Source organism: Polypterus senegalus, chromosome 2 (assembly GCF_016835505.1).
Source record: "Polypterus senegalus isolate Bchr_013 chromosome 2, ASM1683550v1, whole genome shotgun sequence".
In the NCBI taxonomy this organism is placed as follows: Eukaryota; Metazoa; Chordata; class Cladistia; order Polypteriformes; family Polypteridae; genus Polypterus; species Polypterus senegalus.
In genome coordinates, this window is record NC_053155.1 from 135496160 (window position 1) to 135518483 (window position 22324).

At 36.8% G+C, this 22324-nt stretch overlaps 1 protein-coding gene across 1 annotated transcript in view; it reads right to left on the minus strand.

Annotated features, from left to right (window-relative positions):
* tmem131 (transmembrane protein 131) overlaps positions 1–22324 on the minus strand; it is a 199055-nt gene that overhangs the window by 79000 nt on the left and 97731 nt on the right. Inside the window, exons 6-10 of the mRNA XM_039744684.1 lie at positions 16657–16773; positions 12816–12938; positions 12484–12564; positions 10016–10163; positions 9858–9914 (exon numbers count right to left, since the gene is read on the minus strand). Coding sequence (XP_039600618.1) covers positions 9858–9914; positions 10016–10163; positions 12484–12564; positions 12816–12938; positions 16657–16773 — 526 coding nt within the window. The remainder of the gene's footprint in view (positions 1–9857; positions 9915–10015; positions 10164–12483; positions 12565–12815; positions 12939–16656; positions 16774–22324) is intronic.

The window sequence follows — 22324 nt, forward strand, 5'->3', positions numbered from 1 at the left end:
GAATTCTACTATCTACCAAAAAATCCTAAAGGAGAATGTCCAGCCATCTGTTCGTCAACTCAGGCTGAAGCGATCTTGGGTGCTGCAACAGGACAATGACCCAAAACACACCAGCAAATCCACCTCTGAATGGCTGAAGAAAAACAAAATGAAGACTTTGGAGTGGCCTAGTCAAAGTCCTGACCTGAATCCAATTGAGATGCTATGGCATGACCTTAAAAAGGCGGTTCATGCTAGAAAACCCTCAAATAAAGCTGAATTACAACAATTCTGCAAAGATGACTGGGGCAAAATTCCTTCAGAGCGCTGTAAAAGACTCATTGCAAGTTATCGCAAACGCTTGATTGCAGTTATTGCTGCTAAGGGTGGCCCAACCAGTTATTAGGCTCAGGGGGCAATTACTTTTTCACACAGGGCCATGTAGGTTTGGATTTTTTCTCCCTAAATAATAAAAACCATCATTTAAAAACTGCATTTTGTGTTTACTTGTGTTATATTTGACTAATGGTTAAATGTGTTTGATGATCAGAAAAATTGTGTGTGACAAACATGTAAAAGAATAAGAAATCAGGAAGGGGGCAAATAGTTTTTCACACCACTGTATATACATACATGTGTACATATATACACACACCCATATACCATGGGGTGCCAAACAGGCAAACACATTTATTTTCTGAATATATAAAGTCGGCGTCGGTATATATAAAGTCAAACCTTTTTTCTGAATGTATAAAGTCAAAACTTGAATATATAAAGTTATTCCCGAATATATAAAGTCAGCGTCGGTATATATAAATTCAGTGTCGGAATATATAAAGTCATCGTCGGAATATATAAAGTCATTCCTGATTATATAAAGTCAACATCGGACTAAGTTAACAAGAACGTATTCAGAAAAAATAAATAAAAAAAAACACTGTTCGGTTAATGTTTTGAAAATGATGCATGTGCCCTTCCCAGGATTGGTTCCTGCCTTGCGCCCAGTGTTGGCTGGGATTGGCTCCAGCAGATCCCCGTGACCATGTGGTTGGATTCAACGGGTTGGGAAATGGATGGATATTCCAGCACTGACTTTATATATTCTGACGCTGACTTTATATATTCCAGCGCTGAGTTTATATACTCAGGTTTTGACTTTATGTATTTGGGAATGACTTTATATATTCAAGTTTTGACTTTATATAGTTAAATTTAGTCATCATTGCTCAACGTTTTCTTTACCATAGAAATTTAAAGACTAAATTCAACTTCCATTCCTACCAAAGATATTTCTGGCGACTAAATAGAACCTACTTATATCCAAATTCGAGCTATTGAGCTGTCGCCTGCCTACCTGAATAAGTCACCCTCGCTTTGCTCTTACTTTTTTACCATTCATTTAATCATGGCTAGTGTCAGAAAATTTATAAAATGGAATGAGGATTACACTGAGTATGGCTTTACCAAAACAATTATTGATGGTGAATCGATTATTCATAAAGATTCAATTGGTGATCTGTTTTTTTGTGTTAACCTCATATTTTTTCATACTTCTTCTCAAACCAAGGGGGTGCGAGGGTAAAATAAATCGGGAAGCACTGATCAATGTAATCGGTGTACCAGGAAATCATGCTTTGACAGAAGTTCCACTTTGCTTGGAATTGAAAGTGTGATTAAATGCATTATTTTTTAACACGTTATGGAGCACATGCATCGAAGCTTCTCAGCTGTGCTTGTGCTAAGAAAAGGAAACATTTTAGAAATAACGTAACACGATTGTCAATGTAACCTTTTGTAAGTAGTGCCTGGAGGATTCAGTGTGGAGAAACTCTAGAGACAGCGTGTGTATTAACATGTGGATATTTCTGTGAGTATCTGGTAGCAGCGTCACAAAGTCATTTCTGTAAGACTGTGTTAGCCGCGGAGCTCAGCTCAGAGCGAAATGAGGTGAATTGGAGGGGAGATGATGACGTGACTCCCCCACCCGCCTTAACTGTCAATCCCCAACAAACACAGCCTCTCGGAATTTGCATAAGCACAGCCCTTCACCTGCAGTTTTAACTTAGTTACAAAGTGATCAAAACTCTCGTTTATATCCTGCGTCCTATCATTAAACTTGTATCCTGCATTACCCGTGGGCATGACAAAAGCCAGCAGCAGCGTGTCTATGAACTTAATTTAAACTTTGGGTTAACACCTTGCTTTGTTTCCGAAGGAGCAGCACTCATGAATATGGTTGTATATGTCTCTCGCTCGCTTCTTATTGTTTCGCTGCCTTCTCAATTATATAATGCATGTTTTCTTCAGCACTTTTTGGAGCTCTTCCTGGTTTTCTATGTAGTGCGTTGACAGTCAGTTCACGTGATTACGTGGGAGGCGTGATGATGTCACATGAAACTCCGCCCCCACAGCTTTCGAGCTCAACTCCATTACAGTATATGAAGAAAAATAGCTTTCAGTTATGACCATTACGTGTAAAATTTCCAAATGAAACCTGCCCAACTTTTGTAAGTTAGCTGTAAGGAATGAGCCTGCCAAATTTCAGCCTTCTACCTACACGGGAAGTTGGAGAATTAGTGATGAGTGAGTGAGCGAGTCAGTCAGTGAAGGCTTAGCCTTTTATTAGTATAGATGCGACCATGATCTTTCAAATTCATATAGAAATCCAAGAAAACCTCTTAAAAGTTCACATAAAGTGCAATAATTTGGGACGTATGGATTTTAATCTACTATTGGCTATATAATTTCTAATATGTCAATCGTTGAACTCTTTCAATTCATTGTTGCATCGCTTTTCCATGATCAAATATAAACCTGACTGAATTGTGGTTTCTTCGAAATTAAACTTGTAGTAGCTTTAATTATGTTTGAGCATTGAATGTTCCGAACGCGAACAGATTATTGTAGATTCTAAGATTTTGCCCTAAGTGTTTGTGGATTTCACCAAACAACAAATATTAATTCTCGCGGATACGCCTCTTCATTGGGAAGAAACTCTACTTTTTTCCAGATGGCATCATGAATTAAATGATCTACAATTCTCCAAAGGCGGCACGGTGGCGCAGTGGTAGTGCTGCTGCCTTGCAGTTAGGAGACCTGGGTTCGCTTCCCGGGTCCTCCCTGCGTGGAGTTTGCATGTTCTCCCGTGTCTGTGTGGGTTTCCTCCGGGCGCTCCGGTTTCCTCCCACAATCCAAAGACATGCAGGTTAGGTGGATTGGCGATTCTAAATTGGCCCAAGTGTGTGCTTGGTGTGTGGGTGTGTGTCCTGCGGTGGGTTGGCACCCTGCCCAGGATTGGTTCCTGCCTTGTACCCTGTGTTGGCTGGGATTGGCTCCAGCAGACCCCCGTGACCCTGTATTCGGATTCAGCGGGTTTGAAAATGGATGGATGGATGGACAATTCTCCAACTTAAACTTTAAAGCCAAACAATATCTACATACTTCTGTCATATCAACTATGTCCATATATTCCATCTCTTTTCGCTGTTCCATTATTTCACCGAGTAATAATTTGTTTGTTAGCGCTGATTCAGTTTTTTGAGACTTTCGAATTTTAATACTTTCATAATCTCTAATCTGCTCTGCATGCGTATCACGTCAATGTTTTTGAACCTCTTTATGACACTCTACTTTGTCTTCGACTCTTTGTCTTATTTCTGGCCCGAGGCATGTTTAAATCTCTTGGCACAAAATATCATATTGAGGGACTTGAAATTAGAAACGTATTAGAATTCTACAGCCAATAATGGATACAAATCCATACGTCCGAAAGTATCGTACTTTTCACAAAATTTACCTGAAAAACACGGCCAACTAAAGTTTTCTTGGATTTCTATATGAATCCGAAAGATAGATAGATAGATATAGATATATATATATATATATATCTATCTCGCATATATACTGTAATAAACCAACATGTGATGAATTGTCAGTGGTAATAGTTTTGAAAAACTGAGATATCAAAGACAGGGTTGATATTTGTGTTTATCCAAAAGCACAGCATGATTCGTCGCAAGCAGCAGATCTGGGAAATGACTAGTGCATAATGACAACATGGGGGTTGGCGAGAAAAGCGAGCAGGGGACATAGCCTCCAAATTACTTTTAAACATAATCCCAGTAAACACTAACAATGTTATTTTATAACATTTATGTAACTTTCTATATCACTAAGCTAAAATGATTTATCTTCATTGTGCAATAAACCACTTGACATATTTATCATTGGCATAGTGCATTTAATGGAGGTGAACATTCAGAAATATGAACAGGTGGTATTGTAATTTTGACCATTAATGAGGGCCTTTTAAAGCATGTAATAAATAATGGACTTCACCTGCAACATCCTAAAAAATATGCACACAATGTTGTCTGCACCGAATTTCTTTATAGTTGGGGAAGCAACATTTTTTCACTGGTTCTGTAACTATTTTGGCTCTTGGGCATAGCCAAGTTTCACTTCTTTAAACTTCTTCCAGTCAGAAATCATTAACCTAGAATTTTCCTTGAAAGTGATACATTATTTCAGAAGTTAACATTCAAAATACACAAACCTTCCCTTATTGTCTGCTATCTAACACACTGTCACTCCAATTCTTTGCTCCATGGTGAAAATTTCTTTCTGTCTTTGAGGTCAAAAGCCTCTCAGACCTTGGATCACTATCAAGAGATAAACCCGCCGTCAAGCCATTCGGCAGTCCACAACATAAGTGTGAAATGTGAATGGAAGACTGGTCCAGGTACACCTTAATTAAATGAGACTGAACCTCCTCCATTGCTCCCTAACGAACAGAAATTCAGTGATAGCATTATATGTGAATGATTCTGAAATTTCTGAAATATGAAACATGTACTATAAACCACAGATGACAGAATCTTGTTTTCGGATGTTCTAGAGCACAGGTGCTACTTCAAACTACTTACAAAACCAGTAACACAAATTATTCCCATCCAGTATGAGTTCAAAACCTTATAGATTATCCCTATCAGGTATTAGCTCAAAACCTCTGAATAACCCTTGTAAATATATTTCCTTGTCACTTACCACAAAAAAAAACAATCAAAAACAATTCTTGAGAGTCTACTCAATCACGGTCTCATGTAACTTAACAGGATAAACTACTGTGTATGCGTAAAGTGAGTGCCTACATACTGCTCAAAAAATTAAAGGAACACTTTTTAAAAACAGTACAGCATCAAGTAAATGAAACTTCTGCTATATTGATCTGGTCAGTTAATTAGCAAAGGGGGCTGTTAAGTAGTTTCAGCTGCTTTGGTGTTAATGAAATTAACAACAGGTGCACTAAAGGGGCAACAATGTGATGACCTCCAAAACAGGAATGGTTTAACAGGTGGAGGCCACTGACGTTTTTCCCTTCTCATCTTTTCTGACTGTTCTTCACTAGTTTTGCATCTGGCTACAGTTGGTGTCACTACCAACGATATACCTGGACCCTACAGAGTTTGCACAGGTAGTCCAACTTCTCCAGGATGGCACATCAATACGTGACATTGTGTCTCCCAGTACAGTCTCAAGGACATGGAGGAAATTCCAGGAGACAGGCAGTTAGTTACTCTAAGAGAGCTGGACAGGGCCGTAGAAGGTCTTTAACCCATCAGCAGGACCAGTATCTGCTCCTTTGGGCAAGGAGGAACAGGATGAGCACTGCCAGAGCCCTACAAAATGACCTCCAGCAGGCTACTGGTGTCAATGTCTCTGACCAAACAATCAGAAACAGACTTCATGAGGGTATTTTAGGGCCCAACGTCCCCTAGTGGGCCCTGTGTTCACTGCCCGGCACTGTGGAGCTTGATTGGCATTTGCCATAGAATACCAGAATTGGCAGGACCACCACTAGTGCCCTGTGCTTTTCACAGATGACAGCAGGTTCACCCTGAGCACATGTGACAGACGTGAAAGGGTCTGGAAAAGCCTTGGAGAACATTATGCTGCCTGTAACATCATTCAGCATGGCCGGTTTGGTGGTGGGTCAGTGATGGTCTGGGGAGGCATATCCATGGAGGGACGCAGAGACCTCTACAGGCTAGACAATGGCAGCTGGACTGCCATTAGGTATCAGGATGAAAGCCTTGGACCCACTGTCAGACCTTAGTCCTGGGTTCCTCCTGGTACACAAAAATGCCCGACCTCTTGTGGCGAACTGTATGCAGGCAGTTCCTGGGGGATGAAAGAATTGATACCATTGACTGGACCCCGCACTCACCTGACCTAAATTCAATAGAACACCTCTGGGACATTATGTTTTGGTCCATCTGACACCGTCAGGAGCTCAGTGATGAGCTGGTCCAGATCTGACCTAGGATACCATCTGTTGTTTCATGAGGAGCATGCCCCAACGTTGTCAGGCATACATACAAGCATTTGGTGGAGGGGCATACAGACAACCGAGTACGATTTTGAGTTGCTGCAATGAAATTTCGGCAAATGAACTAGCCTGCTGCATTATTTTGTCACTTTGATTTTCAGGGTGTCTTTGAATTCAGCACTCTGTAGGATGATCATTTTCATTTCCAAACGATGTGGTATCTTTTTGTTCCTAACACATTACCCAGTCCATATCAGTATAGATATCCAGCAAGATTTTTTTTCCCATTGAGATCTGATGTGTTTTCAAAGTATTCCTTTAATTTTTTTGAGCAGTTTATATCCACGGTTACTGCAAGAGGACTGCATGGTTTGCATTAAGGGCTAACGATGGATTAACAACTGGGAGAGGCTTTCTTGTATTTGAACATAAGCTTCATATTCCCATTAGTGAGTAATTTGCAGTCCTCTATAAAATGCATTTTTTTTAATTTATTTATTTATCAATTTTATTACAATCAATACATAGCAATCAAGTTTTTACAAAAAAAAAGAATTATGCTAAGAACAGATCGATCCCCACCCTTGAGAGAGAGAGCAAGCCAAACGGTGTAAAATTTAAGGCTTGTAAAAATACCTAAATCAACAAATTCTCTGTGCTTTATAAACTCATTTCAAAATATTACTGATTAGATCCTGCCATGTTTTGAAAAAAGTCTGCACAGATCCTCTAACTGAGTATTTGATTTTTTCCAATTTTAAATAATATAACACATCAGTTTCCCACTGACTTAAAAGAGGAGAGTTTGGGTTCTTCCAGTTTATCAGAATAAGTCTGCGTGCCAACAGTGTAGTGAATGCAATCACAATTTGTTTGTCTTTCTCCACTTTAAGACCCTCTGGAAGAACCCCAAACACAGCTGTTAATGGGTTAGGAGGGATTGTGAGTCCAAGGCTGTCTGAGAGGTAATTAAAATTTTTGTCCAGAATAATGTTAATTTGGTGCAGGCCCAGAACATGTGACCTAGTGAGGCTGGGGCTTGGTTGCAACGTTCGCAGGTTGGATCATGCCCTGGAAACATTTTGGAGAGTTTTAGTCGAGACAGATGTGCTCGATATATAATTTTGAGTTGTATAATTGTATGCTTTGCATATGGAGCTTGAGTGAATTCTCTGCATTGCTACTTTCCACTCCTTTTCTGATATATTAATTGAGAGGTCATTTTCCCAGTGTCCTCTTGGATCTTTGAAAGGAAGGGATTGTAAAAGGATTTTATATATTGTAGAGATGGAGTCTAACTCCTTGAAATTGAGCAATAATTTTTCCAGCGTGGATGAGGGTGCAAGATGAGGAAAATCTGGAAGGTTCTGTTTAACAAAGTTCCTGATTTGAAGATAGTGAAAGAAATTTGTAGCTGGAATGTTAAATTTGGAATGTAATTGTTCATAGGATGCAAAGGCGTTGTCTATATAAAGATCTCTAAGCAAGTTAATTCCAAATTTTTCCAGATATTAAAACTGCATATGTTTGTGAGGGTTGAAAGAGGTGGTTCTTTTGCAGGGTGCCACAGAAAGAAGCTTCTCCGTCTTAAAATGCTTTCTACATTGGTTCCAGATTCTAAGTGAGTGGAGCACAATTGGGTTATTAGTGTATTGCCGATAGCGTGTGTTTATTGGAGCACAAGCAAGGAATACAAAGAAGTACTGCAGGATTTTACTTCTATTGCGGTCCATGCCTGTGTATGTTCTTCTATTTGTGTCCAGGTTCTTATCGACTGTATATTTGCCCAGTAATAAAACTGGAAGTTAGGTAGAGCCATGCCGCCTTCTGCCTTTTGTCTTTGTAGGGTCGCTCTTTTGATGCGTGGATGTTTAGAATTCCAAATAAATGAGGTTATTGTTGAATCTAATTGCTTAAAGAACGATTTATTAATGTATATTGGTATGTTTTGAAATAAAAAGGAGCTTAGGAAGAATATTCATCTTAACAGTGTTAATTCTTCCAGCTAGTGTGAGATGAAGGGTTGACCATCTATGCAAGTCTTGTTTAATTTTTTCCATGCAGGCGACAAATTTTGTTGATAAGAGCTTTATGTTTACTTGTGATGTTTACCCCGAGGTATTTAAACTGTTCTGCAATGATAAAAGGAAGGGTGTCTAATCTAATATTATATGCTTGCGAATTCACGGAAAGAGTACACTTTTATTCAGATTAATTCTGAGACCAGAGAGCTTTTGAAATTCTGTGAGTGCTGCTAAGACTGCAGGCACAGAATTTTCTGGGTCCGATATATACAGTACCATGTCATCTGCATATAATGAGATTTTCTGTTCCAGTCCTTCTCTGCTAATCCCCTTTATCTGATCAGTATTTCGACAATGTATTGCCAGTGGTTCAATGGCAATTGCAAACAGCAGTGGTGACAAAGGGCATCCTTGTCTTGTGCCACGTTCTAGTTTAAAGTAGTCTGAGCAAATGTTATTGATGCAAACTGAAGCTTCTGGGTTAGTATACAGTAATTTAATCCATGCACAAATGTTGGGCCAAACCCAAACTTCTCCAAAATAGTAAAAGGTATTTCCATTCAATCATGTCGAATGCTTTTTCTGCATCCAATGAAAATAATATTTCTGGGGTGTTTGATTTAGTTGGTGAGTATATTACATTAAACAGGCATCGAAGATTTGAAGATAAGTGTGGCCCCTAATAAATCCAGTTTGGTCTTGTGATATTACCGAGGGGAGCACTTTCTCCATCCTTCTAGCTATGATTTTAGAGAGTATTTTAACGTCGTTATTCAGAAGTGAAATTGGTCTGTATGATGCACATTGTAATAAGTCCTTATTTTGTTTTGGAAAGACAGTGATTAGTGCTTGGCGAAAGGTTTGTGGAAGAGATTGGTTATCTCTGGCTTCTGTAAATGTTGCTAATAGGAGGGGAGCTAGCTAAGCGGAGAATTTCTTGTAAAACTCTGCAGGGTAGCCGTCAGGGCCTGCTGCTTTTCCACCTTCGAGTGACTTTATAGCATCCAGTAATTCTGATAATGACAGAGGTTTATCGAGTTCCTCCACACTAAAAGCGTCAATTTGTGGTATCTGTAATGTATCCAGAAATGCATTAGATTGTATATTGTCTTCTTTAAACTCAGTAGTATATAGTGATTTATAGTAGTCTCTAAAAGTGTACATTATATTTTTGTGTTCGATGATTTTATCTCCGTTCGTGTTAGTAATTACCGAGATTGCGTTGCGTACATCTTGCTTGTGAATTTGTTGCGCTAAAAGCTTATTAGCTTTCTCTCCATGTTCATAATAATGATGTCTGGACTGGTCTGAAATGCAATTTATTAATCTATTCGAACAAATTACACAATTCTTTTCAATGGAAGAAGCACATGCCTAAAATGCACATTTTATTTTGCAAGCCATCTTGGTTGGGTTCCTCAATTCCAAAGTACATTTCCTTCATTTCATTGTTGGAGGGAAAAAAAGGCTTTTTTTACCATTAAATTGAGAAAATTCTTTTTTTTTCTATATGAACTTCTTACCTTGTGATCGCAGAGTCCCAAAATCTAACATTTCTACTGATGAGTAGATTCCAGGTGCTGTAGAACAGCAGCAAAAAAAGAAAAAAGGTAATAAATTACAAATGAAGTCACTGATAATAGTGTCGATCAACATTAGCCAATGATATAATAATTCCTACCTGAAGTAACCTCTACTTCCACCGGTAATATTATGAACTCATCAGCAGACATATTAGTCTTTATCCTTATAAAAGCTGTGTGATTATCAGCATCGCGTGAGGAAAAGCTGGCCCTCATTACACCCTTGGTTTCAAATGGCGGAATTTCCTGTATTACCATTACCAAAACAAGAAAAAAAAATTATAAAACTATCAACAAACTATAATTCTCAGAGTGATGAACAAATGTACTGTATATCACATAAGAAAAGGAGGCAATAAAAGGAGGCGAAAAGAAAATCTAGATTACATTTTTTTAATCAAACAATTAGTATAAAGTATTATAGAAAAATTTTTTTTGGATGAATACAAGTTTGTAAAAATGGCAAAAAAGTGAGAATTGGATTGGACACCATGCAGAGAAAGTGATACTTAAAAATATATATATATATATATATATATAAATTAGTGATGTACCAATTTACCAGCAGCAGATTGGAAATTGACTTTTTGTTTAAAATATACAATCTGAAATTTGCATTCAACTTGCTAATTGCTTGCTAGTTTTATTAAGGGGGTGGGTGGGGATGTAGGATGCACATAGAACTACAGTGTGTAAGTCTCTGATTCCACCAGTGAAGTAAACTGAAGCAAATTAAACAATGTTTGCAGCATTTTAGCACTTCAATATGTGTGAAGATTTAATTAAAAAATAAAAAACAAAATAAATAAATTAATCCGATCCAAAAGTTTACCTGGGAAAATGTCAATCATGGTAGATGTTCTGCCCCACATGTTGTTAGTTGTGACTGTTATTTGTCAGACTGTGCTCCCGCTCCCCCTTCGTCTTGTCATTTATTAACACATCTGTCAGTCACTTCACACACTCACAGTGGTGTTATAAATGTCTATGAAACTCGCGTAAAGCCTGTAGGTCCCATAATAAGCATTTAAATACAATACACCCCATGTGTCTCACATAGGCACCCCTTTATCTCGTTTCAAATTTTTAGGTATATAAACCCGTGTCCGATTATTTGTGGTACGCAGCAATTTAGACCTCGGTCTACATGCTTCTCTTTGTCTCGATCTGACCGTGGAAATCACTCGCTTTGTAAGTGTCTTTTAAAATTTTATTGTTTAATATATTCTCTCTGCTATGTATTGCTTTATAAAATCATCATCGTCTTTGGTTCTACACCTGTAAATACCTGTAGGTTTCTTTTGTATACATTTCAGTTTACGACGAGGTACATCCAGTAAAAGCCTTCAAGAAAGCTCCCCATTTTCGTTTTTATGTGGATGTGCCAAGTTGTTTAAGTTCTCTGCGGCCGCGTTGCATAGACAGCACAGAGTGAGGCAGAAAAGTAGAACTAAAGTAAACATGGCCTATAAATAAGGCATGAATTAATAAATGGCCAAACTTATGCAAATAATAAATTAAAATTTAAAAATAAAAACATTTAATACAAAAATAAGGAGAGATTATATTTACTAATTTGCAACATACCACCTTGCCAAGTCCACTTGTCAAGGGACTGACATTTTACACATCTTATACATTCTGCTTCTATAATCATTTGATATTTAATAATGATGAGGAGGAAATAGTTTTAATGAAGCCTTTAGCTTATTCAGTTATTTCATTTGTAAATAACAAAGCCTCTTGGTATCTTGGTATGGCTCTCAAGGTCTGCACATGTCTTACATTTCTGATTGATGCATACTCAATTGACAGGATAGGATGTTCACTGGCAAACATAATACGAGCCTGTACATGTGCCTTTTTGAGCAGGGGGACCTTGCAGGCACTGCAAGATTTCAATCCATTACGGCGTAGTGCGTTACTAATAGTGTTCTTGGTGACTGTGGTCCCAACTGTCTTCAGATCATTAACAAGCTCCTCCAGACCAAGGGTAATTGATGGTCATTTTATAATTCTTCCATTTCCAAATAATTGCAGCAACAGTTGTTACATTCTCACCAAGCTTCTTGCTGGTAGTCTTGTAGTCCATTCCAGCTTTGTTCGTGATGTCCTTTGACAGCTTGTTGGTCTTGCCCATGGTGGTGGATAGGTTGGAATTGAAGAATCTGATTCTGTGGACAGGTGTGCTTTATACACATAACTAGCTGAGATTAGAAGTGTCACTCACTCCTGTGGGAGTCAGAATTCTGGCTGGGTTGTAGGGGATCAAATACTTAATTCTCTCAATGCCATGCAAATATCAATGTATAACTTTTATGCAACGTGTTTTTTCCTGAATATATGGTTGATATTTTGTCTCCATTAAAATGAACCTACCAAAAAATTAGACTGTTCATTTCTTTTTAAGTAAGCAAACTTACAAATTCAGCAGGGGATCAAGTGCTTGTTTCCCCCACTGTTTGTGATTGTGATAATGACGATTTTGGAACCTTTTAATTGCCACAAGACAATCATGCAAAATAAATATATTTAAAATAGCCGTTTCTAGAATTTTAATACATACCCACAGCTTTATTGTACCACCCTGCTGACCAGTAGGGAGTTCAAGATGCAAGTCACCACCGCTTGAGTACATTTCTACTACCTGAAAACAACCAAATGTGAAAAGAAAAATGTAACTAAAAAAAGGAGCCAAAAAAAGTGTTATACAAATCAAACTCTGGAGAAGTTAAAAGCATACAAAGCAGTGGCAGGTTAAACAAACAGATTTTAAAATTAATCTTTAAAAAATTCAAGTACAATCAGAAACACTTCTAACACAATACATAGTGAAATAGGCACAACATTTCAACACCCTAAGGCAATCATATTTTAAATTTAACAAATATAATGTACCTGCAAGGGCTCACTGTGTGGGTTGTGTATATTTATTAAAGGAGAAAAACTGCTATTTACAGGAACTCTTGCTCCAATAAAGGGTCGGAGTCTATAAGGATTGGGAATCCCAACACCAAACACCTAAAAAGGAGAAAATTAAAGAAAACTTTAATAGTGCTAACTTCATTCACAAATAAAACAGGTACAGTGTTAAGTAGACTGTGAGGCTACCTAAGACGAAAATTAGTTGTGCTTATAAACAAGTTATATAAAAGGACATTGCTAAAAAATTATGTACAGTGTCTTAATCAAACATAAAATACAGTTTATCAAACATATTTTCATAGGGTAACATTTGGAAACAAAACAAAAACATAAGGTTTTTACACTGAAATGAAATGCTTTACAGTGCACATTTACTAGTTACCAAATGTACTTACTGCAACAGTTTCACGCGAGACAATTTGTATAACACTGGATAATATGATGTGTTTTATTTACAACTACATGTAGTTTGTGTCATCTATAATTAAATAATCTGCAAAATCAATTTTCTTTCTCTGTCAATGTCAAATGTGATAAATGTCTTTCTGAAATAAGAAAAAAAAAAAGTTTTACTTTGCACTTCAGTAATTATGTTCTAGAGTCATATTTTAGGGATCATTAAATAGAAAAGAAATCAAAGTTGATCAACAAATGATCTCTTCATCACTGGTTTAATCAATCGCCAAGCTCTGCAAGGTTTCAAATTATGTAACTTCACCTCTGAACATGTTATATTTAGCATCCCATTGTCTCATTCACATTCATGCATTACTTTACCCAATCATCCTCTGCCTTTCAATCTACATTATCAACCACTTTAATCAGTTTCTCCTCTGCATAACACTCATTGTCTCCAAAGAAACCATGTGTTTTGCCTAACTCATCTTCATTTGAATTTTCTGATTCTCCGTTAATCCGATCGATTAATAGATAAAAGTCTCCAAATAGGAAATTAAAATTTTACACAAGTTCCAAAAATAGATATACATAAATAAGCAAACACACACAAACAACACCATAGATAACAGAAAGCTGCTGTTGTCAATAACGGGGCTTGTAGGTGGCAGCAAGACGGGGTAGAACCTTCTCTGACTTTACCATGGGTTTATATTTCAAGTCATTAATATTTGGATAGAGCAGGTAGTGTTCGTGAATGGAACATGCCTAATAGACACCCGATTCCTTGTTTGAAGTCACCAGCATTCAGAATGATTCAACATTAAAATATTGGCCCATCTGATTTTTTCTTTGTTTTTAAGATTTGTTTCTTGTGCCACTTTCATTAGCTATACAGTGAAAAAGTATTGACTTCCTTGCTTCCAACACTGGCTTTTTTGACATAAATGTCCAGGGCTTCCTAAAGGGTTTCCTTGTATTTTGCTGCATTCATTTTACCCCCAATCCTAGCAAGCCTTTCAGAGAAGCATCACCATAGCAATATGCTGCCCTGAACCACGCTTCAAATTTGGAGGGGTGGGGTTTGTCTTTGATATTGTGCAGCCCGGCTTACCCCAAATATGGCATTTAGTCTGATGGTCAAAAATCTTAAAAATATTTCAAAAGGTCTGATATACAATCAAGCCGACACCATAGTCTTCTGGCAACTCTAACCAAGTTACAGTAATTTATATAAAATGTATTTATTTTAAACAGTGGAGATTTTTGTTTTCTTCCAAGTACATTAATTTGGGCAACAAATGTATTGTTAAAACAATACACCACCTATCAATTTTAAAAAATGTTAAATTTGAAGACTATTTTAACTTTTGACCAATGTTAAGAAAACAAAATATTAAGTAAATTATAGTGAATGAGGTAAATTATGTAAGCATTTAGAGGCCCACTCTAGTTTGCTTCTTCATACTTATATGAAAGCAAAGTTTTGACATACTACAATGAAAAGAAAACAACAAAACAGGGAAAATGACAACTACATTAAAGCTATCTCACAATACAACAAATATTGAGGATTTGTGTCATACAATAAGCAGCACAACCTTCTCAATTTGCATTTATTATTCGAAAATTAAACAGTTTTTATTATTACGTTTTATCATAAATATATAACAAACTTAACATGTATATATTTAGAATTTCTGAATCGAAATAAGTTTCATATAACTAATTATAAAACCTTTATTTGTACTGAGCTTCACACTCCCAAAACGTTTAACACTGATTTAAGTAGAGCGAGTTGTGTAAATTATAAGCATAATCAACAGCCATTGATGATTACGCATATAACATGCCATAAAACGAACAATTGATCTGTTTCATTCACTGTTCCACTTATTTTGCTAAATGGTCCAAAAAAAAAAAAAAATTACCAGAAAATGTAACATTTGTTGCAAATACATAATATTCTTGTAATCTGTTGACTGAACATGCTCAAGAACTCAAACAATGGCTTTGCATTTTTTCTACCTCCATAAACACTGCCTAATAGTTATATAGTAATGATTGAACCAAAAATTATAATTAACTACAATGTGCAGCACAATAAACCCATTTTTAAAGCAGTCTTGCTTCATAACAACAAAACTGACCTATATGCAAACGATTAATTGAAAGAAAAATTGCTCTGTGACAACCCCACACATTTAATTGATCCTCCATATTTGCAAAGATGATGCTAGGTTCTCAAGACAGCAATTCAAGCAATGCATATTCTCCATGTGAAAAGTGACACAGTTTTGTCAACTGGCAAAGTATACTTCACACTGACTCACTAGGAAAGTTGGTTTTAAACGTTATTCAGCATTCTGCATACCTCAGTAGAAAATCCAGTAAAAGGGCTCAGTCTCGCTACATTTTAGGTGAAAGCCCAAAATTTGATCACATAATTATATCAATCAGCTTTTTGCTGGATGGGGTGGGGAAGAGTTAATGAAGATTATACCCAATCTAGAGTATTAACTACAAAAAGATGCATTAACATTTACTTATTTGACTGACACCTTTATTCAAGATGACTTACAACATTTCTGATATAACTGGTTACATTTCTTTTTGATTTTCCCAATTGGAGCACAGGAAGGTGAAGTGACTTGATAATTGTCACACAGCATCAGTAGCAGGATTCAAACCCACAATCTCAGGGTTTGAAGACCAAAGATTTATCCACTACACTGATGCTTCCTGTAGGTATTGACCAATCTTTTACAGTGATAAGGAGGAAATTTAAAAAATCTTTGCCAAATTGGTTCAACATCAACAAAATTCTATATATTAAAACTTAGATATCCAAAATTTCCCAATGTGTTTAAACAGAGATACGGTGCTGTAAAAAAAAGTATTTGGATAGTTTGTTTTTCCTTAGTAAATATAATCATCACTTAAAAACTGCAATTTGTGTTTACTTAGGTTATTATGTCTAAATTTGTTTAATGATCTGAAACATTTCACATGCAAAAAAATAAGAAATCAGGAAGGTGGCAAATCCTTTATACAGTGCTGTGAAAAAGTAACAGGGCATTCAAATGTTTCCTTTATCAACTTGACTTTACTTTGAATGCAGTGAAGAGGGAAAAAATGCCAATGTAATGCATAAAGTATTATGGTTAATTAAAACAGACAGTCAAGATGTTTTCTCATTTTACTGAAACAAAATGGCACTGATTATGAATGTATTTGCAGGAAACAAACACACTCAGAAAAACACAAAAAAAAAAAAAGGAAAAAATATTACAAATGGCACTGTAAAAGATACATGAAGTCACTCTATTTGTGGTTACATGGACAAGCATAGTGTATAACAATAGCAAAAACACCCTTAAATATAAAACAGTTTGTGGAAAATTATCCAAAACCTCACCTGGTAAGTGAACACTCCATGATGTGATGTATTAATAAATAAAGTATTTTCTACATTTCCTACTACTCTTGCTAGGAAAACAACATCAAACGAGGTGTTTCCACCAGGTGGAATTATCTGTAAGAGAAAGTAATTTAAATGATTAACAAAATGAACTCTGCACTGATACTATCAATATTAAAGTTAAAATTACTTCTGCCACTTTCTGCAATATTCAAAAAAATCAAAGTATGGATTTAGTCACCCTATATTCTTTTGGCACATTTTGAGAAGTAGGCCAACTTATTATACAAAAACATTGAAAATATAATATAGCTTAATTTATACACTTATCGCTAACAATAAATTTCACTGTGTTGAATACCAGTAAACTAAAATATTTCAGCTTACAGTTTCCTATGTACATCAAAATCTGGAGATGTGCCCAGAGTTTTAAAACCTGGTTTTGCTGCTGTCATTTATGAAAATGCAAGAAAACACCTCTTCCAGTATCTGCCCCCTCGTGGCAAGAGGTGGGACGTTCAAGGACAGCTCAAGGGTCACTGGTGGACATTTTAGGCCAAACAGCTGACCTCCCTGCCTTATATCCCCAATTAGCTCCCCTTCTGCATGACCCAACTCATCTGTCAATTGGGGGTTTGGGAAATGCAAGAGTTGGGACAAGAATGGCATGCACCAGGTATCACACCTACTTTGGTTCAAATATTTATGCAGTGTGCAATTTGTCAGCAATGCAACATAGATAAGATTCCTAAGAAACATATCAGCCTACCCCGAGGTCGGAGGTCCTTTCGTGCATGTCTAGATAGACTTTATGCAACTCAAGAAATGTCAAGGGTCTGAGTATATGATGATGATTGTGGATATGTATACAAAATGGGTAGAAGCCTTTTTCCATTGGAAGGCAGATGCTTCAGCTGTAGTAAGGACTTTGCTGAAGGAAGCATACCACATTTTGGATTTCCCCTTCAAATTTCACCTAACAGAGGGGTGCACTTTACTAATACTGTAATTCAGAATATTGACGTAACATTTCCCAACACTGGTCCCTTGTGAACATTTGTTTTCGGTCAGGATATAATCCCCTGAAAAACCACTGCAAATAAACTAATAGGCTGAAGCAACTAGCTGAATAAATAGAAAAATCAAAGTCATCTTATTTTTCATTTTCCTGTCATTATAAAGGCAGAATTATCGATAGTCTAGCACTCTCATGGTTCTAACTTGCATTGTGATTTAGTTAAAAAAAAATACTTTAAACTGTTGACTGATTATAGTTTCTCACTGTTTATTCAATTGCTTCTGTTACACAAAAATGTTCAACAACAATAATTTAATATGCATAAACAAGTGATTATTAAAACCCGTTTTGTATTAAAAATTTCAGTTATTTTTGCATTATACAAACATATTAATATGCTTGAAGAAAATACAAAAAATAGAGATTAATACGCTGCAAACTTCAACTAAAAAAATGTAATTGTATGATTACAGTTTTATTCCAACCACAGCCCCCTGTTTGGCGTTATTTGTTGTTTGATATTAGTGTGTACCTTGTGTTATTAATTTCATCTTTGCTTACATTCCTATTGTATTTCTTTAACTATTTGTGATGTGCTTTGAGCTTGGGAAAAAGAGAAATATAAATACATTTTACTACTACTACTAGCCACGATTTCAGGTCTGATTGATAACCTGGTCAGTATGGAATCTGTATATGGATTGGGTGTGCATTTCAGATATTGTCTTGTAGTGGAATGTTACAAGTGTGTCAATAAGTACTCTCAACTGCAAAATATGTTTAATATGCTACATGTGCTGCTAAATTACAGACACCCCCCCCCACCTATGGTTTTGCAAGTTGAATGATCCGACATGTTGCTGTATTAGATGACTAGTATTTAATGCAAATGCTACACTTTATATATGAACACATTTTATCTGTTTCTTTTATTATTGTAATTAACACAATTCAAGTAGTGACTTCAACAGTATTTCAAAAAATAAACTAAGAATTCCCTAAAGAAAATACACTTTCAAAGTTTTGAAATGGGTAGATGACATATAGTTCGCATAAGAAGAGATCAAAAATAAATAGAAGTATGTGTGTGCATTAATCTTGCCCCTCGCAAAAGGAAATAAAAAAAAAAAGTTTTTGAAATTAAAATAACCATTTATTAAATATTTTTGCAGGTTAAAGTAACAAATGACTGAGCACTCTTGTCATTTAGTTCTTGCATCTGCGTATACTGAAAGCCTAGCACATTATAAAAAGTTCTACCATAAGACAGTAAAATTATTTCTTAATTTATAACATGAAAGATATACAACTTGACAATTAGAAAGATAACTGCATTTTTTTACTTACAAAACTGTGCCCATGAGGACATTTTTGATTAGTGATACAAAGTTAATAAAATGTAATAAAAACTAAAAAATAAATCAATAGATAACAAAAAAACCACTAAAAAAGGCATCGCCAGTAACATATATACCCTTTAAAGGCAATACCTATAATCAAGCTCTTTCTGTAGCTCTGAATGTGACTTCTACATCTCTCAAATGGAATTTCACCCAATCTTTACCAAACACATCTAGTTATCTTAGGTTTGGTGGTTCTTGGTCCTTCACACTTTCCACAAATTGGATTCATATCAGTACTCCCAGCAGGCCATATTAGTACATTGCAATGTTTTTTGGTTTTATTTGTCCAAGCCATTCCTGGGTGATCTCTGATGTATGTTTGGGGTAATTTTCCGGCTATGTGCAGTACGTTTTGCTCCAGAATGCATTGATTATCTTATTTCATTGTGCCCTGCACAGATTCAAGGCACCTAAGGCAGCTCACCAACTTCATAATATGACAAGCCTCTTTCAGGTTTTACAGCATTGATGCCATTTGCTATTCTCAAAGGATGACTGAGGATTGTCAACATGCATTATTGCAAACACCAGTCAGGTTCTTGTGTCTTATCTGTCATTCGGACACCAACAGGTCGAGTGACTGTCTTGAAGGTTAGCCTGAATCTGTTGTAGTGGACAGCCAGGATGAACTGGCTTCCCGGACAGGATGGATCCTCTTCCCATGCCTGGACAGGGTCCACCATAATGAATATTCAGAGGCAGGATGTGTCCTGTCTAAGCCAGGAGGGTGGACACACTATTGATTCTTGAGTACAGGGAAGCCAGAGTGGTGGGTTGCCATGGAGAAGCAGCCTACCAAGACTGCATTTACCTCTGGCATTTCTAGGCCACCATACCCAGATCCACATCTGCAGTAGTCCAATGGGGCAGCCATGCTAGGTTTGTTAGATACCACTGGAGGGGCTAAAGAGAATGTCTGTCTCTATTTTGTGTGGCTTCCCTCTGACCCCTGCATAAAAGAAGCTTCCTCACATATATTCATTCACAGAGCTGGGGTGAGGAGGTACGGGACAAAGCTTGCCTGGAGGAGTATATAGGGTGATTATGGAGTTTGTCCTTGAAATAGTTTATTCTTGTGAAGAGGAAACTGAGAAAGTTATTACTGTTTAATAAAATACACTTTATTTGAAACTTTCACTATGTTGGTGCATGTGTGTCGTCAGTCTGGGGAGCCCCTCATATGGTCTTGACGTTTTCAATTGTTCTTTTTCCACCATTCAAACTATCCTTATGTGCAAACTGGCATCAATCTTCTAATTGTGATTACATCTAGGGAGGCTGACTATGGTCTCACAGACCTTATACTTTTAGATAATATTACCTATCATGGTCAAAGGAACATGAAATTCTTTGGGATGACTTGTAGCCTTTACCTTGCCCATGCTTGGCTATTACCATTTTCCTTTACTCTCTAAACAATTGTGTCTTTTCTTCTCCTTTCCATGTTCAATGTAATGCACACAATAACAATACAGCTGAGAGAGTTATTTGCTCCATTCAAAAAGGGCAAGCGACTGATTGTACTGAAGAATACCAGTGATGCTAAGTAGAGTAATTTGTTTGCTTAAGGCATCACTTCAATCCAATGGCTTAATTTCTAAGTGTTCCAAAAAACTTTTGTCCATGACATGTTTTTTTCCACTAAAAGCTTCATGGAATAAAGAATAGTGGATTTACTAATACTAATTACTTTTGTCAGTTTTAAAATAGAGGCTTGAGGGCTCCTGATGGTTCTTTGACACGTCAAATATTTGAGCAATATCGGTCGCCTTTAGTTTGTCGGGTGTGTGACATGTTGTGAACCAAAAAAAAAAAAAAAAAAAGGTTCACTTCCCACTGACAAATCAGAAAGTGACTCAGTGTTCAGTCTTTTGCAAGCATGGCCATGGGAGGTTTGCGGATGTGTTAGGACAACAAATTGGTTGTACTGTGGAAAGAGAGAACTATACAAGGAAGACGTAGGGCAAAAGTCTCCTATGTAGCAAGGCAGAAGTCCATCTGGTCAACAGGTGATAAAGGAAGCCAAGAAAATGTATATTTAGACCCTGACTGCACATTATGGAACCACTTCCTAGTTATCAGGACACCAGAACATTTAATTAGATCTGTTGGTGCAGGTGTACCTGGTGCTTCTAGAGGATGCTTTAGAAAGATAACCCTAGTACATTCAGAAGGCATTTTGTGCAACAAAACAAGTTTGTAGAGTAACAATGGAAATAGCCCTAGGCTGAATCTTAAAATGATTCCTGATACTACTGGCCTGTTACATGTGGACTTTGGAGGAGACCTTTAAGAAAGTATTCTTGACTGGTAAGTGGCTGGGTGTTAACAAAAAGGGGTGGGAAGATCAGAGAGTGTGTGTGGGGTGGTGAAATATTCTACGCTGGGCAAGTGCGTACAATCACCACACCTCATGGAAAGAGGTGCAACGTGTAGAAAGGCCAAGAGATGCAGAAGGGCTTGCTTTCTGTTCAACATAATTATACTTTACACTCTTTGTTCAGCCTTTATAAAATAAAAACTCCCTTTTGTAGTACTTTAGCACACTTGGCAACAGTCTGGGTTTAGGAATGCTAGAAGAGTGAACACTGCAGACAAGGCAATTGAAGTGTATCTTCTTTAAAAGCAATGCACTGCTAAGTCACACTGCAATAGGTGTTGCACTGATAATGTTTGTTTTCAGGAGCACTACCACGGTTACTTTCTTCAGACAACTCAATCTTCATCTAATAGTGCAGATTTCAAGTTATCAATAAATGCAAAAAATATTTTCTACAAAGTGTTTTTCTGATGACAGCAACTTCAAGTATTTGAAAAGGTCTCTAGTGTGCAAGTTGATTCATCTTGCAACCTTTGCTGCCATCTAATGGATACACCTAAATACATTCAATAGGCGACTTAATCTAACAAGCACCCCTTATGTTGACTCTTCCTAAAGAGTTAAAGGTAAGGCCAAAAAAAAAAAAAAGAAAGCTACTTACCCCAAAAGGAAGGGCACTAAAGTGGGTACACAGATGTTCACAACCCCCAATTGGGTACCATATTGGAGGAATTTGTACTGGTAGCAAAGTGTGCTACCAACAAGTGTGGCTAACATTACTGCCATCCTTACATTTTAGGCACTGTAAATCATGTACAGTATTTTCAGTAATAATTGTCAACTATTGTCATATTTTAAAAGGGCTAACCAACAATATAATGCAACAGATGACATCAGTTCAAATAGCATGTAGCTGTTATCCAG